We start from the raw sequence: 18139 nt of genomic DNA, 5'->3' as shown, positions 1-18139 counted from the left end.
CTTTCTTACACATTGACACATGTAGTGCTGATTAGAGTATAAATTCCCACTTAAACTTTAATTGCAACAGAGAGGAAACAATCCCTTATTATCAAAATAGTTTGCACATATTTATTTAATGACAATTGTCCTAATGCCTCTCATAGAATCACACTCTCCCTGCAGTAACTTGCAATCTTACTCATGGATAATGTTAACATTAGACAGTGTCAGACATTGTTCTTAATATAGGTATACTTAATATAACGGACACTCTCCTTTTTCCCTTGGACTTTTTTTTATTATTTACTCCATTACAATACAACTTTATTTACTGCATAATGTTTTTTATTAAAAGCTGCAGTATATGAAAACAGGACAAACATACAGTGACATAAGTACAGTAATCCACTTGGACATATTTCTAATACGATTTTCAAAACTCCTTACAAGAGTAAACTTAAAGACATGCAAAACCGTAAATAAGAAAAACTATAAAACAAAAGAATACAACAATTACAACAGTACACAGTGTGTTAGCACAAACCTTCATATTTGGATAGAAAAATCGTAAGAGAGATTAATGTAGTGTCCATGTTTATTGAGATTTGAATAATACTTTCCACTTACAATTGTAGAAAATAAATTTTCACCTGTGTAATTGTGTGTGATTTAATTGATGTTTAACAAAAGTTGATTTCTTTGCAAAACATCTACCACACTCGGAACATAAAAATGGCTTTTCACCTGTGTGAACTCTCTGATGATCAACAAGATTTGATTTCTGTTTAAAACATTTTCCACAATCAGAGCATGAAAATGGCTTTTCACCCGTGTGAGTTCTCTGATGCACAATAAGGATTGATTCCTGTGTAAAACATTTGCCACATTCTGAACATGGAAATGGCTTTTCACCTGTGTGAATTCTCTGATGTTTAATATAACTTGATTTCAGTCTAAAACATTTCCCACACTCAGAACATGGAAATGGCTTTTCACCTGTGTGAAGTCTCTGATGATGAATGAGACCTGATCTCTGTTTAAAACATTTCCCACAATCAGAGCATGAAAATGGCTTTTCACCTGTGTGAATTCTCTGATGAATAACAAGGATTGATTTCTGTGTAAAACATTTCCCACATTCAGAACATGGAAATGGCTTCCCCTCAATGTGTGTTCTCTGATGTTTTTCAAGACTTGCTTTCTGCGTAAAACATTTCCCACACTCAGTACATGGAAATGGCTTCTCACCTGCATGAAGTCTCTGATGGTAAACAAGATTTGTTTCCTGTGTAAAGCATTTTCCACAATCAAAACATTTAAATGGTTTCTCACCTGTGTGAACTCTCTGATGTTTAACAAAATCAGATTTTTGTGCAAAACATTTCCCACACTCTGAACATGGAAATGGCTTCTCGCCTGTGTGAATTCTCAGATGTGTTTTAAGTTTTGATTTGTGTTTAAAACATTTCCCACACTCTGAACATGCAAAAGGTTTCTCAACTATATGTTTTTTTTGATGTTCAAGCTGTGGCTGCTGAAGAAACAATGTGGTGCATTTAGAGCATGACATCTTTTTCTCTCCTGCATGAATACTTGATTTCTGTGTAAAATGTGTTCCACATTCAGAACAGATAAATGTTTTTTCTCCTGTGTGAACTCTTTGATGTATAACAAGACCTGATCTCTGTGTAAAACATTTACCGCACTCTGAACATGAAAATGGCTTTTCACCTGTGTGAATTCTCTGGTGCTCAGCAAGAATTGATTTACGTGTAAAACATTTCCCACATTCAGAACATGAAAATGGCTTCTCACCTGTGTGAGTTCTCTGATGTCTTATAAGCGCTGCATTCTGGGTAAAACACTTGTCACATTCAAAGCATGGATATATTTTACCACCTGTGCTGACTGGACTATTTGTAACAATATCTGAATTACCTGATGAATGTTCCTCATGTATAGAGTTAAATGACAATTCTGTACTGCAAATTACTGGATGTTTATTTAGAGAAATGAGGTTTCCTCCTGCAGAATCTTCTATTTTAGAATCTGGAGATAAAATAAGACTTCTCTCTGAGGCATTCCTGCTGTCTTGTCCATCTGTTAGGAATAAATGTATGGAAATTGCATTTTTTTTATTACAATTAATTTTCTTATTGAAATATCGACTCTAGAATAGTATATATAAAACCGATGGCAATGGGTATGTACATATAATATCAATTCCTTTCTCAAGGGCTAACTTTACATCTTGTAAAATTAACAGACAAAATTATTACGTACAGGAAATGATAAAAATTGAAAGCAAAAAGAAGTACAGAAATGCAGCCAATCATAAAGAGAGTATTTGTCCAGAAGGAATCATTGGTTCAGAGGACAGAAGACTAATGAGGATAAAAATATGGGAGAGGGTAGTATAATATATATTTTTTTTACAAGGATAAGAATATGGATATGACAGACATTCCATACTGTAACTTCAAGATGCTTAAAGTTGCAATGTACTAACAGCTGGTTATCAGCACTGAAGAGCTGGGGCCTTGGGTTTTATTCCAACCCCGGCATCTGTTTATGTTCTCCCCCTGCTCGTGGAAGTGTCCTACCATGTTCTAAAGACATACCATTATGTTAATGGGGTCTTGTATGTGCATTTGTGTTCTTGCTATAGGAAATTAGATTGGTCAGGAGAGATATCCCTGAATACAGCTGATATATAGTGTCACTAAATATGTTTAGTAACACTATATATCAGCCCTGTCACAGCCTCACTGCTAAGCACCTCCTTATTTTTCCAATCAGATGCCACATAACATATAAAGTATGAACTGGTGTATACGTATGGTGGTGCTGTGTGTATTGAAGTAATAGTTTCAATTAAGGGGAGGAGTGGGGAGATGTTCAGCATTGAGATGACATCTTTTTGGAAGCCGCTGTTGGTAATGGCAGAGGAGACTTTGGGGTATATTTACTAAACTGCGGGTATGAAAAGGTGGAGATAACAACCAATCAGATTCTAGCTGTCATTTTGTAAAATGTACTAAATAAATGATAACTAGAATCTGATTGGTTGCTGCAGGAAACATCTCAACTTTTCAAACCTGCAGTTTAGTAAATATACCCCTTAGAGTACCAATCGGACCATGATGTGCCAACCACGTCTTGTCCATTTGCACAAGGAGGATCATGAGTACTGTTATGTGCGACAGTGCAAATTAATTAGTACATAGGATCTCTTTCCTTTGGTTGGTGACTGGATCACTAAGGTGAGTCAGGATCTGAGAATAAAGATCAGACTGAAGCCCCCTGTACGGAGATGTATGAGAAACACCAGAGTGCGAATGTGGGGAGGAGACTGGTCAGATCTCTTGGCTGGTAGCACAATGACATGATGTGAGGAGAGCAGGAGTCTAATAGGGGCTGATGGCTCCTGACTCCCCCACTGGGCAGATACTTTTTCCTCATTCGTTTGTATAGACAGAGGAAAGTGTAGAATAAGAGATTGTAGTGACTGAACAAGGAGAATATGTCACTCTTTTCTGTATTACATTAAAGTGTTTATTACTCACCTGAGCTGATATCTGTAGGAATTTCCTCCTCCTTAATTGTCACAAGTATCTCCTCATCCTCATCTTTTATCTCTTCTTTAATGATAATTTTAAAATCACTGTGATGTTCACCCTAAATATTAAAAACAACAACATTAACAATCGCTGTAAAACATATAGGGAGTAGATAATAGTAGAGCATTACTGTACAGATAAAGATGTACCGATCTCACTAGAATCCCTGGCTTAAGCTGGGTACACACTACAGAAAATTTTTCACAATTAAATATCTGTAAAGATTTTACCAATGGTTGAAAATCCCGATGAGCATGCAGATTGATGTGTACACAACTACACGATTTACCTTCAGATCTGTGCTCTTCATCTGTCATAACCATCTGCTGAAAAGATCATGACACTGTAAACTCCATAGAGATCTGCCTACACTACTGATCGTGAGTGTGTACACACTGTAGAATTTGCCCGACATTGCTCCATCGTTGATCGTGATTTTTAGACAGTTTATAAAATCAAACGACATGATGTGCTTTGGTACAATAAAAAATGATCATGGGAGCGTACACAGTAGTGTGATTTCGGACTTAATAGCCGTTTATCGTGTGATTGGCACGATAATTGGGTGAAAAACCTGTAGTGTGTACCCAGCTTTACACCTGTGCAAACAACATCTAAATAAAAGCAGGATATAATTATATATATTCAAGGAACATTCCGCTAAGCAGAGGTTCTCGGATAATAAGCAATGATTCTATCATGAAAAGATAAGGGAAAGATAAGAAACCCCCATTGAAGGAAGTGCTTGCAAGATATAGAATGGTTAGGGGTGAATTCTTGTATTATGGGCAAGTTCAAAGTTCTATTGATTTTACTTGAAAACAAACGCTAGGTATAGTAGACAAAGCAGATATAAATACATGACATAATAACTTTACAATAGGTAAAGTGAGAATTTCACATTTATTTGAGTTTTCAAACCAAACCGACTACTAAAGGCTTATCCTTCAGTTTAATACCCATCACCTACACAGTACTGTTAACATGGGTAACGAATGCTGACATATAGGTAAATAAGTTGAACAGGAACAAGTATTTATTTACTATATTAGTCAACAGAATAGCTATGGAACTTTTATGAATATATCACAATTACAGTGTATTTACTGTGTTACAACCTACAGGGGTAAAATAACAAAGATATGACATATTATAAGCCAACTCTCTGTGTACTGCGCATAATCCAAATTCTTTGGTTTATAGCTCTTATAGCGACAAGTCAGCTGACTGGTACAGGCAATACCCTGCTTTCGGTGGGCACACACCTATGCAAAACCAGCAGAGATTTGGGGGTCAGGATGACATCGTTGCAAACCTCCAATCCTTCTAGATGACTGTTGCTCCTGGACAGTCCATTGGGAGCCATATTTCCTAGCCGGTCCTTTCTGACATCCCTCGCTTCTACAGGCACCACTCTTTTTCCCAGGTAGTGGGTGCAGGGTGGAGGTATTCTTGTCTGCTGCCCCAGTTCATAAGTATTATGTTCCGGTGTTGGTTAAGTTGATGCCCCTTCTTAAGACCCCTATGCTAATGATGGTTCCCCAAAGTCATGAGGTAGGGGGCATGCAGAATAGACAACCTTGTAAATGAAAGGAAGCTAACCTATGAATGTCTTTTTAATTTGTTTCTGGGCCATAGTGCCTGGCCAATGTGGCATGTAGTCTTGATGCATGTAATGGCGAGGGTCAGTGGTTTACAGACTTGACGCTGACAGTCCTTATAGGGTCCAGTTGACCCAGGGTGGCTATGGTTCTTTAAGATATGTACAACATTGCAAGCTAAATTTTACAGTTATAACCAGTGGTCGAAGTGGGATATTAAGGAATTAATTGGGAAAATGAAGTGAAAGGCTAAGGACTTGGGAAGATTTAGGGATTTTGATAGTGTTAATTTTAGATGCTTTTTAACACTCCGGACACTATCTGAGACAAACTAAAATCATGTACATAAAATAATTATCTCTGTTCTAACCCCCTATAACTACCAGCTAGGTAAGAACAATAACTATTAATGACAGGTAGGTACTCTTCTCCCTATAACATTCAGACAGGTATAATGACAGGTAAAAGCTTTCCGTTTAGTCACATGATACAAGTATAATGACAGGAGAGTCTATCCCCTTAGTTTCCTACAATGCTTGTGCTCTCCTGTAGTCCTCACTGTGTGCTTCTGTGGCTCAGTCTTCTGCTTTGCCGAATCATACTACTAAAGTGAAAGCCTAGACTCAGAGGCTCAATGGAAGAGGAGAGAAGTAGTGCCGGTATTTCGTACATACTGCCCCACTTTGAGCACTGGTTATAACTTATTCATTCCCACATGGCTTTACTTAAGAAACACAGGGAAAGTACCATCCACATTCATCCCTACAAGAGGGGGTCTACAGGTGGGCCTAACCTTTATTACTTGTGCATGGTACCCCACTCTCGTCTCGTTATCAATATAACCGTAATTCCCAGCTACTCGTGTCTGAGAGTCTCCCTTGGTTTTACAGGCACTTTAGTCCAGCTCCTGTTTTCACTGTAGTGGGTTCTGTGTGACAGGCAGAGCCAGTCTTATCTGTTGCCCCCTCATCTTCCAGGCTTAGCCTCTCTAGTGTCAACATGATGGGTAACCATATGGGTGCATCTAGATCTGGTCCTGCTGTATCAATCGCCACTGTGTATTTAGTTTCACCATGTCTATAGGTGACAGTGTATGGTTCAGCCCAGGTTGCTGTCAGCTTATTCTTGTGAGCTGGGACCAGTACCAGAAACCTTTTGCCCTATGTGTAATATCCTGACCCAAGAGTGAGGGTCTTATCCCTGTTTCTGTCTATCTTTGACTCCCTAGGAATAGAAGCAGTTTACCTCCATCAAGCTTCACAATTGCTCACACAGCTTCTAAACATATACGATTACGGGTTCTTCGGTGCAACTAAAATTTCTTCCAACCTCACTCTTACTAGGTTTAGCAGTCCACTGACCCTCTGCTCATATTGCAACTCCAATGGGGAGAAACCTGTGAATTTCTGAGGTACATCTTTGTCTCCCCCTCCGAGAGGACATAAGTGCATAGTAAATGCTTGAGGGTACAAGTGAATGGCTAAAAGTGTCCATTCTGTTGGTGGTAAGGGGCGGTGCAAAGGAGTTGTACCTCAAATTTCTCTAAAAGGGTCTGCATCAGCTCCCCTTGAAACTGTAACCTTTAAGCAGAGACAACTTCTTGGGGAAATCTTATCATTAGAGCTTGTGCTACATGTTCAGCAGTGAAATGTATGTCTGGGCTACGGCATCAGGGTAAGGGTTTAAAATCTAGCAGGGTGAGGATTAATGTTTTCCATTTATGGCTAGACTTGTGCAGTAGTCCAACTATGTCCACTGCTCGTTGTTGAAATGGCTTGGATAGGCATAGTTTGAAATAGCATTTTGTACATGAGGTCCCTGGTTCTCTGGCATATATTGGAGGCATCCCAGAAGTGTCTCACATAGTGGGTTATTCCTGATGAGAAAAGACTAAGCTGGAGGCTAGTGCTAATCTTCTTGATAGTTAAGTGGCCAGCTATGTGGATGTCATGGACAAGAGCTAATAACAGGGCCAGATACTGTCTTTGGACAATCAGACGTCTTTCGGAAGGTCTGGCTGGTCTGCCACCCTGAGATTTGCTAAGCAGAATTGGTTGGTTGGGCTGCCCTAATATCTGTCCAATCCACTTCCACCAAGTCTACCTCTAAGTCAGTCACATTGCAAGGATAGCGACTCAACACTGGGGGTTCAGTATCTAGTGCTGGGACTGCAGGCTGGTGCTGTAGCTGGAGGGCTAGTGGTCTCCTGTCATATTTGGCGGTCCTATGGGTACTGCACTTTATTCATGATCCCGTTCCCACAATAGTGGGTTTCAGGGGGGGAAGCCAATCTTGTCTGCAGCTCCCAAGGATGGCCTTATATTTAAGAATTAGTTGAAGGACTCAGTCTCTGCCCCTTGATCTCAAGGACCCTTGTGGATAATGGTTTCCCAAATTCTAGAGATAAGGGAGCACACACAATGAACACCAACTTTGTAATCCAAAGGAGCATAACCCATGAATGTCTTCTTTATTTTATCAGGAGCTTGGACCTTACCTTCATTTTTGGCCCAAAGTAACCGGACGAAGTAGCATGTAATCCAGTACCACCTATTGCAGGGGGTCAATAGCGCAGGTGAGTGCCACTGATAGTTCTTAATGGGACCAGTAGACCCAGGGTGGCTATGTCTCTTTTATGACATGTATACCATGTCAAGTCTCATTCTACAGTGATAACAAATTTATTCTTACATAGCTTTAAAAAACACAGGGTAAGTACCATACTGTATACTTCCTGACAAGAGGTAGTGCCAGGGGGGCTTTTGCTTGGTACCCCACTCTCATCACATAAGGTCCATTTTACATATACAACCCGTTTTCTAACAGTTTGCTGTATACACTCACTAGTAGAGCACTTCCCTCTGCTGCAGCTTCTAAAATCTTAGAGGACTGTCTGTCCTCTGCCAGCTACCCCACCCACATCACAAACTCAAATTCGATAAAGACAACAAGATGACATAGCAGAGGGAGCCGGCATTAGACACATCCTGCAGCCTGCTTGCTGAGAAGGGCAAAACTGTAGGAAAGTTAAAGGCTTTATACAAAGTACTAGGAAGTTTAAATTGAAAATTATTATAGATAAAAGTTTGCGAAACAGACCCTTAGCCTTTAAAGGACATGTCCACTTTTGTGGGTTATTTTACTCCATTAATTACACCTATTGGCCTTTTTGTGAATACAAGTCCCTGCCTCTCTGTTTTAGATAATTAATATTCTACCCCATGTCATGTCATCATTGGTGAATAGCCTTTCACACTGGGAATTTTAAAATCATTGGGCCAAATGGATACATGCTTGTACTCTATATAGATAGTAAAGTAAATAATGCAACTACCTGATAGTCCTGTGAGATACTGTGATTTTCCTCCGTATGATCCTGTGAATAAAGAGGACTTGGATACCTCTCAGGGGTAGTTCTGTTACTGGATCCTTCTGTAAGAAACACACACAGTAACTGAATAAAAAAGGCAAAATGCTTCATTGCCACAAGGGGAGTTACATATGATAAAGAGAGCAGGTTTATATATAGCAACAAGAGAATAAAACAGGGAAATAAAACAAAGAAAAACAACTTAAAACAGGTCAAATTAGTGCAGAACATGACTAACAAGATCACCTAATAAAAGGGACACTAATGTAAACAGAATTACTCACCCCAAAAGGTTGAGAACAGATGTTCACCAAGAGTAAAGGTGAGCAAGACCAAATGGTCTCAGATACCAGCTGATAATTTGAAGTACTGAAAAAACCTGACCTTCTGGATAGAGAAACAGGGATATTGCTGCATCTAGACACATCCCGAGATTGACTGATAGAAACAAATCACCTTGTTCTTGAACCCAACACTGACGAAAAAGGGTCACATAGAGATCATGAAGACATGATCCAGACAAAGCTCTTAAAGATCATAGTCTTGCTGACCATCTTTGGGCATTGCCTACTGCTTCAGGAAAGACACAGAGAGCAAAGGGAAGACGGAAATCTCTATGCCGGAAAAATGGGATTTATCAAAAGGGGTGGAGTACGCCCAAGTACAATGTAGTTTACAAAGCCTTCTACATTGTACATGGGCGCATACTTACATTAACATACTTACAACATTAACATACTTACAAGCAGTGGATCTATCAGTCCTCTCAGCACTGATATAATTCTTAGCACCAGAGGGATGTCATTACAACCAATATTGACAGTTTAAACAGCCTAAAATGTATTGGAACACCCGAGTCTGTCGCTGTTTGAATCCCGGCCTCTGTTCCCAATACTGAGAACAGCAGAAGTGAGGAACACACTCCTCATCAAGGAGGATGTAATATGCTTATGTCTGATACTGGTCCAAACAACATTTGTTTGGACTATAATTTAACACCATATTGGGATAAATATTTTGAAGCAGGAGCACTGACAGGTTGGGTTTGGCAATGAAATGTCGGGAGCGCAATGGTGTAACCTGTTACTGGGGGAACACTACCCTAAAAGAGGCGAGAGGCTCATTACTGATCCTTATGTGTCTCTCAAGATTCCAAGAAGGTAAAGGACGGGAGGTGTAGAGACCTATTATAGCCAGAAGGTCGGTCAACTGGGCCTCTCACACAGAGAAGAAACTGACTCAAAATCTAACAGAACTGACAACGGCCGGAAGATATAACTTGGTACAAAGGAAAACTGGTAAGGAATAGTCCCACTACAAAGAAGGCCACCGTTACAAAACTAGCAGGCCAAAAATCAAGCCACCAGGTCCCACATGATTGTGCAACGAGAGTGACACATATCTGTGCAAGGTCTATGCAGGTAAGAGATCTCTAGTGGAGACAAAGCTTCCTTTAGAAATGCCCCAACTGTGGAAGCTGCAGTGGGAAGCTCAGTCCTGAGAAGGATCAAGGTGACAGTCTGCCCAGCCTAAAGGGTCCATTTCATTCATGAGATAGCCTGGTTCTGATGGTCTCCTTAAATGTCGCCGATCATACAAACAATTCAGGAGGCACTTGATGTCTACAAGACGGGCCAAAAAAGTAGGAGGACGAGTAACCAATCTTTAATTTTGCAAGATGAAGGAAGAAGGTTCCCATCTAGTCTCCCACTGGGTGACAATGTACTCTGCAAGAACATCTGGATAGAAGTTTCTCTGTGGCAGCAGGCCTCAGAGCAATACAGAGACCGTGGAAGGTACAACAGCTCCAAACCTGTGATCACATCACCTGCATGAACCGGGCACAAAAGATAAGGGGCAAAATGTGGCATCCCTGAGCACCACTGCCTACAAAGATTCATTGCTGGCATAGGTGCCACCCTATTTAGGAAACACAACTGGCTTCAGGAACACCAGTGGAACAGTAGGTTTCTCTGAGTAAATACAAATGGTGGAGGAATGGAAAGCAGGATATTGCTAAAAAGGTGAAATAAGTACAAAAGGAAGGATTCACTCTGTGCAGAGAAACAGAAGAATCAGCAGCAAACAGGAGACAAGGCTAAAGCCAACAGCTCTACACAAAGGCTACTGAGAAACCAACTGGGACGTCCGTGCTGACGGAAGAGCCTTTTATTCTTCAGAAGCGCCCAGTCTCCTGAGGGTGGCACAATTCCATGTGCTATTCTGAGACCACAGGTTTTTTTTCTCAAATTATTTTTTTTATGAGCAAGATGCACAAATATCAACAATGACTCTCTTCTCCTGGTAGTCAACGTTGGACTCACCTGTACTTGTATCTGTAGGGATTCCTTCCTCCTTACATGACTGCTCACCCATCAAATACATTTCCTCTTCTTCTATATCTTCTACTTTAATATCAATTAGGTTGTCACTCTAAATAACCCACAAAACAATAAAATATTATTGAATAATGTCTGATTTAATGACTTAACAGTAAAGAATATCAGTGTTTAGGAAACACACAGCTTATCTATAGTGTAGAGTCACATCTGTATTTTGTGAGACCCTCATTTCCATATACCTCGGAATCCTCGGTACAATCCTGTGAATAAAGAGGACGAGGACATCCCTCTGGGGTATCTCTGTTACTGGATCCATCTGTAGGACACACACAGTGACTGAATACAGTGTTATATGTGATTATCAGATGATGTGTATCTAGGTGGTCCTCATCACTGCACTCTACGTTACAATAAATTAAAACCTCCTCTTACCCAGTGATGTGAGGGGCTGGTGATTCTCCATCATCACGTCCTTGTACAGACCCTTGTGTCCTTCTAAATACTCCCACTCCTCCATGGAGAAATAGACAGTGACATCATCACACCTTATAGGAACCTGACACACACAATGATACAGTCATGATAAAATGGAATCAGTTAGTGGCAGAAAATTGGTTAAATCTTTATTGGGCATCCTATAACACAATACCCATCCGCTGGTGAACGAGGTACGCAAAAAGATTATAGTGAATGCAATCTGGCTATTGGTAGTGCACACAATCCTGAATATAATATGAAATAATTTTCTATATGAATAAAAATAATGCCCCTGAAAACATCAAAGAATCTTACACCAGTAACAATAATCAAAGCCAGTAAATAACTGTATAAGAGCATTCTGTTCCTGTCCTCCCCCACAGCTCTATACAACGTGTCATCCCTCTGCCTATTGGTGCGGGCATTCATGCCCCAGCACATGAGCAATTGGCATGTGCTCTGGTGCATGCGTATTAGTACCACCGGTGCCAGTGTGTCATGTGTGCGATGATGTCATCATACGCACATTAGCGCACAATATTCTGGGAGCGCTGAACTAGGCTGTATAATCCTGGCTCCATGGTCTCTCTCTCTGGGCGGCACGGTGGCTTAGTGGTTAGCACTTCTGCCTCACAGCACTGGGGTCATGAGTTCAATTGCCGACCATGGCCTTATCTGTGTGGAGTTTGTATGTTCTACCCGTGTTTGTGTGGGTTTCCTCCAAGTGCTCCGGTTTCCTCCCACACTCTGATAGGTTAATTTGCCGGTATTAAATTGCCCTTAGTGTCTCTCTCTCTCTTTGTGTGTGTATGTTAAGGAATTTAGATTGTAAGCTCCAATGGGGCATGGACTGATGTGAGTGAGTTCTCTGTACAGCGCTGCGGAATTAGTGGCGCTATATAAATAGAGATGATGAAGCAACAAACAAGTATATTCTGCCCCCCACACCCCCATCACCTACACCATGGAATATATATACAAGGTAGGGAAGGATGGAGGATAGCACAAGGCATGGGAAACTAAGATCACACAAGGAATGGCAACGAGAAACAGGCAAGGGACACACACAATGGACATAGGAAGTAACACAGAATACACTCCACCAACAAGCAAGTGGGAAACAATGGGTACAAGTAAGAGACACAAGGTACACAGTAACCAGAAAACACATAAAAGACATAAATAAAGACACTAAAGTAAGCATGCACACAAAGATATTACACATAGGAGAAAGAAAAACTAGTAAAAGCAGTAAAGAGAACATACATAACAAGGTTAGTAACAAATATTAGTAATTAAAGTGAATAAAGTTACTTACAGTTCAGCGCACATGTATAAACAGACACAGAGGTCAGCAGGAAGCTATGGTATTGTATTTTATTATCGATGTTGAAATGTTTCACATTATGTGTACTGTGTGTACATTTTATGTAGCTTTTGCTATTGAAGAAATATATTACAATATATATATTGTAACTGAGAAATGTGTTTTTGCTAAGCTGACGCCATCTTGTTGCCTTATAGCCATTTTGTTCTGTTATAGCTTAAAGACAGATTAGATGCACCTATTTTGTAGGAGTAATTCATTATTTGCAAGGCTATGTTTATAAACTTGGACATAGCAGACAGGAGATAAGCCAACCCCCCCTGAGGAGTATTCCTGTGTGATAATGAGAGAATGTAGTAACATCTGTGTAAAGGGAGCATGAGTGGTTAAAACCTTTTGGGGCATAGTTTTCTGTAATATGTGATTTTTGCTATATAGATAGGGACTTGTAACTAATAAAGCAGAGTTTATTGTACACTCAAACCATGCAGTGTATTTAATTCTCTCCAGCTAAAGAGCTCATAACTGATAAACTGACACTTACAGGTGAACAATCTGATTTAGATTCGACATAACATTATATTGTGGGAGTAATAGGCATATACATCTGCAATGTGATTATGGGTTGGTTATCTATAGTATGGTGTGAAGTAGTCTTGATAAAAGGACTCTAGTGGGGTTATTCTACTAGGATGTATAAACGGACTATTAGACAGACCAACGCTCACCCACGTTGACGGAACATCTATACTCAGTACAAACCCAATGGTGTCTGTGATACCCCAGTTATTTGATGCATACGCGCAGTCCCCTAAAGACAGAAGCACTGTGGGATCACTGTAACATACACTCTGATAGAGTGTATCTAACATATGGCTCTAGTTTGCACACTTAACCCCTAAAAAATGTCATAGATCCACGGGTTTAACTCTCTCCCTGGTGCGTTCTTCCATATGAGGTAGAGAGCTGGTTACGATTAATGTGAGGATTTCCTCTCAAGCCTAAGGACAACTTAAACCCAAATTTAAAGTGTATATATGAACCATGAAATTAAAACATATTGTTCTGTGTTACCCTGACATTCCGCTGTAGCCCTATATAAAAAGTAAAATGTCTACTTCCCACTCCGTTACAGACACCTAAAACTCCTCCCACATTTACACTGTGACATCACTGGTCCTGCCCCTACGTATGAATTAACCAATTGACAAAGTCCATTTCTGCGCAGCAAGACTGCTAAGCTGTCACTCAATCTCTGTCTGCTGCCGAGAAAGAGAAGGGTTGTGTCATATTTCGTTTAGGTATAAACACTCCAGTTATTTCTTGTATTTTGTGATAGGAACCTGACATCACTGCTCTGCACTGTTTGGAGAACTCTGCTCCTTACACTACCTAAATCTCAGCCTGTGGCTTCCTACTGACCTCCATTCCCCTCCTTACATCAAGACGCTGCTCCTGTCACATTCGCTCCTGCCCTCACTTACACAATTTTATAAGTAGACAGTTTTTTATCTCTCACATGACCAGCACACCATCTCCTGACACACTCCATAAATTCTGATACATTTTGTCTTATTAACCCCACTTCAATACTGATCAGATGGTGACCATTGGATTTTAAAAGTAAGCACCTTAAACTAAGCATTGCTATTAGGGTGTCTAGAACAGTCTGGGAGATGTATATGAGTCCAAAATGTATACACTACATTTCCAAAAGTATGTGGTTACCCAAACATCATATCCATATATTGCTTGTTGAACATCTCATAGCAAAACCATGGACAATAATATGGAGTTGCTGCTATAACAGCTTACACCCTTCCGGTAACGTTCTCCACTAGTTGGAACATGGCTGCGTAGGTTCGTATACATTCAGCCAAAAGAGCATTAGTGAGGTCAGGTACTGATGTTGGGCAATAAGGCCTGGCTCAGAGCGTTCCAATTCACCCCAAAGTTGTTTGATGGGGTTGAGGTCAGGGCTCTGTGCAAGCCGGTCAAATTCTTTCACACCAAACTTGAGAAACTATATTTTGTGCACAGGGGCATTGTCATGCTGAAATAGAAAAGGGCCTTCCTCGAGCTGCTGCCACAAGGATGAAACAAACAATTCTCTACAATGTCACTGTATACTGTAGCAATAAGATTTCCCTTCACTAGAACTAAGGGGTCCAGTCAAACTATGAATAACAGTCCCAGACAATTATTTCAAACTTTACAGTCGGCAGTACGCATTCGAGTAGGAATCGTTCTCCTGGTATCTGCCAAACCCAGATTCGTCCGTCAGAATGCCAGATGGAGAAGCGTGACTCATTACTCTAGAGAATGTGTCAATATTTCATGATTGTACGGCCCGAATCTCAGTTTAAGTGAAACAGAAACATTCACTTTCAACAAAAAATGCCAAAACTGCTTTAGGGTTTATTCCAGTAAACTACAAACCCTACATATACTACTGCCTCACCTGGTCTCAAAGCACCACACTCCACAAGTCATATTTACCGAATTTTAATCATATGTATTTTTTTGCATTTGAAATACTCTTCTACAATTAATATTAACTTACTAAACCCAGACAATAGATGCTAAGAATTTAATCTAACGTACAGACAACTTGGGGACAAACCTTTAAAAGCTGGAAATTATGATGAAATGACAACTATTTATGTATTAAACAGATTTTCCATCATATTTCAGCTGACACTTGTGGGAACCTCCTGATACATTAAATTGTATACCTAATGCATTGCACAGAGCAACTTCCATTAATGAACATTATTATTAGGCTAAACATATACAGGCTCCACATTGACAGCATATGCCTAGCCCCTGCCTCCACTTGTTATGTCTGCTGCATTGCTAAGATACAGCAGTGATGTTTTCCAGGACAATGTACTCTACTCCATCTGTATGATAACAAAAACACAGACAGGACACCAGAGCTTGCTCCATCTGTTTATACTGTGTGAGTAAATAAGGAGACACAGACACAAGGCACGGGATTCTGCTCCATATGTATTATGTGTATGGGGACCCAACAAGACACATATAGGACACCACATTCTGCTCCATCTGTATTATATGGTGTATGAAGAAATAACAAGACACAGACAGGACACCAGAGTCTGCTCCATCTGTATTATACTGTGTATGGGGAAATAACAAGACACAGACAGGACACCACAGTCTGCTCCATCTGTATTATACTGTATATGGGGAAATAACAAGACACATTTAGGACACCACAGTCTGCTCCATCTGTATTATACGGTGTATGGGGAAATAACAAGACACAGACAGGACACCACAGTCTGCTCCATCTGTATTATACTGTGTATGGGGAAATAACAAGTCACAGACAGGACACCACAGTATGCTCCATCTGTATTATACTGTGTATGGGGGAATAACAAGACACAGACAGGACACCAGAGTCTGCTCCATCTGTATTATACTGTGTATGAGGAAATAACAAGACACAGACAGGAAACCATGGTCTGCTCCATCTGTATTATACTGTGTATGGGGAAATAACAAGACACAGACAGGACACCACAGTCTGCTCCATCTGTATTATACTGTGTATGAGGAAATAACAAGACACAGACAGGACACCACAGTCTGCTCCATCTGTATTATACTGTGTATGGGGGAATAACAAGACACAGACAGGACACCACAGTCTGCTCCATCTGTATTACACTGTGTATGGGGAAATAACAAGACACAGACAGGACACCACAGTCTGCTCCACCTGTATTATACTGTGTATGGGGAAATAACAAGACACAGACAGGACACCACAGTCTGCTCCATCTGTATTATACTGTATATGGGGAAATAACAAGACACAGTCAGGACACCACAGTCTGCTCCATCTGTATTATACGGTGTATGGGGAAATAACAAGACACAGACAGGACACCACAGTCTGCTCCATCTGTATTATACTGTGTATGGGGAAATAACAAGTCACAGACAGGACACCACAATCTGCTCCATCTGTATTATACTGTGTATGGGGGAATAACAAGACACAGACAGGACACCAGAGTCTGCTCCATCTGTATTATACTGTGTATGAGGAAATAACAAGACACAGACAGGAAACCATGGTCTGCTCCATCTGTATTATACTGTGTATGGGGAAATAACAAGACACAGACAGGACACCACAGTCTGCTCCATCTGTATTATACTGGGTATGGGGAAATAACAAGACACAGACAGGACACCACAATCTGCTCCATCTGTATTATACTGTGTATGGGGAAATAACAAGACACAGACAGGACACCACAGTCTGCTCCATCTGTATTATACTGTGTATGGGGGAATAACAAGACACAGACAGGGCACCACAGTCTGCTCCATCTGTATTACACTGTGTATGGGGAAATAACAAGACACAGACAGGACACCACAGTCTGCTCCACCTGTAATATACTGTGTATGGGGAAATAACAAGACACAGACATGACACCAGTCTGCTCCATCTGTATTACACTGTGTATGGGGAAATAACAAGACACAGACAGGACACCACAGTCTGCTCCATCTGTATTATACTGTGTATGGGGGAATAACAAGACACAGACAGGACACCACAGTCTGCTCCATCTGTATTATACTGTGTATGGGGGAATAACAAGACACAGACAGGACACCACAGTCTGCTCCATCTGTATTATACTGTGTATGGGGAAATAACAAGACACAGACAGGACACCACAGTCTGCTCCATCTGTATTATACTGTGTATGGGGAAATAACAAGACACAGACAGGACACCACAGTCTGCTCCACCTGTATTATACTGTGTATGGGGAAATAACAAGACACAGACAGGACACCACAGTCTGCTCCATCTGTATTATACTGTGTATGGGGAAATAACAAGACACAGATAGGACACCAGAGTCTGCTCCATCTGTATTATACTGGGTATGGGGAAATAACAAGACACAGACAGGACACCACAGTCTGCTCCATCTGTATTATACTGTGTATGGGGAAATAACAAGACACAGACAGGACACCACAGTCTGCTCCATCTGTATTATACTGTGTATGGGGAAATAACAAGACACAGACAGGACACCACAGTCTGCTCCACCTGTATTATACTGTGTATGGGGAAATAACAAGACACAGACAGGACACCACAGTCTGCTCCATCTGTATTATACTGTGTATGGGGAAATAACAAGACACAGACAGGACACCACAGTCTGCTCCATCTGTATTATACAGACATATAATAACACATATAATATATAAGATACTTACAGATAATACCCGGATTCTCTTCAGCGAAAGGACCTTCTGACGTCACCCGGTCATGTGACCGCTGCAGTCACGTGGTACAGAGGGGAGGCTGCAGCTGCTGAGAGCTGACAGTACTGTGGGGATCAGAGCAGCGA

The 18139-nt window shown here is 40.7% G+C and overlaps 3 protein-coding genes across 8 annotated transcripts in view; 2 read left to right on the top strand and 1 right to left on the bottom strand.

Annotated features, from left to right (window-relative positions):
* LOC142159778 (uncharacterized) overlaps positions 1 to 18139 on the top strand; it is a 627000-nt gene that overhangs the window by 38304 nt on the left and 570557 nt on the right. The window lies entirely within an intron of this gene.
* LOC142159899 (uncharacterized) overlaps positions 1 to 18139 on the top strand; it is a 335145-nt gene that overhangs the window by 20499 nt on the left and 296507 nt on the right. The gene's annotated exons all lie outside the window — the stretch shown is intronic.
* On the bottom strand, positions 306 to 18083 carry LOC142159826 (uncharacterized). 2 transcript variants are annotated; one of them, XM_075214603.1, is made up of 7 exons: positions 18006 to 18083; positions 11338 to 11471; positions 11155 to 11215; positions 10898 to 11006; positions 8538 to 8635; positions 3549 to 3660; positions 306 to 2082 (listed from the first exon to the last, which is right to left on the bottom strand). In XM_075214603.1, the coding sequence occupies exons 2-7, from the start codon at positions 11430 to 11432 to the stop codon at positions 629 to 631; spliced, it is 1929 nt and encodes a 642-aa protein (XP_075070704.1). In that variant the 5' UTR covers positions 11433 to 11471; positions 18006 to 18083; the 3' UTR covers positions 306 to 628. The 2 variants fall into 2 exon arrangements, with proteins under 2 accessions (XP_075070704.1, XP_075070703.1); XM_075214602.1 differs by having other exon boundaries at positions 11155 to 11231; positions 11348 to 11471.

This window comes from Mixophyes fleayi, chromosome 6 (genome assembly GCF_038048845.1).
Source record: "Mixophyes fleayi isolate aMixFle1 chromosome 6, aMixFle1.hap1, whole genome shotgun sequence".
NCBI lineage: Eukaryota > Metazoa > Chordata > Amphibia > Anura > Limnodynastidae > Mixophyes > Mixophyes fleayi.
Note: the sequence above shows the minus strand (reverse complement) of the source record. Positions and strands in the feature narration are given on the sequence as shown.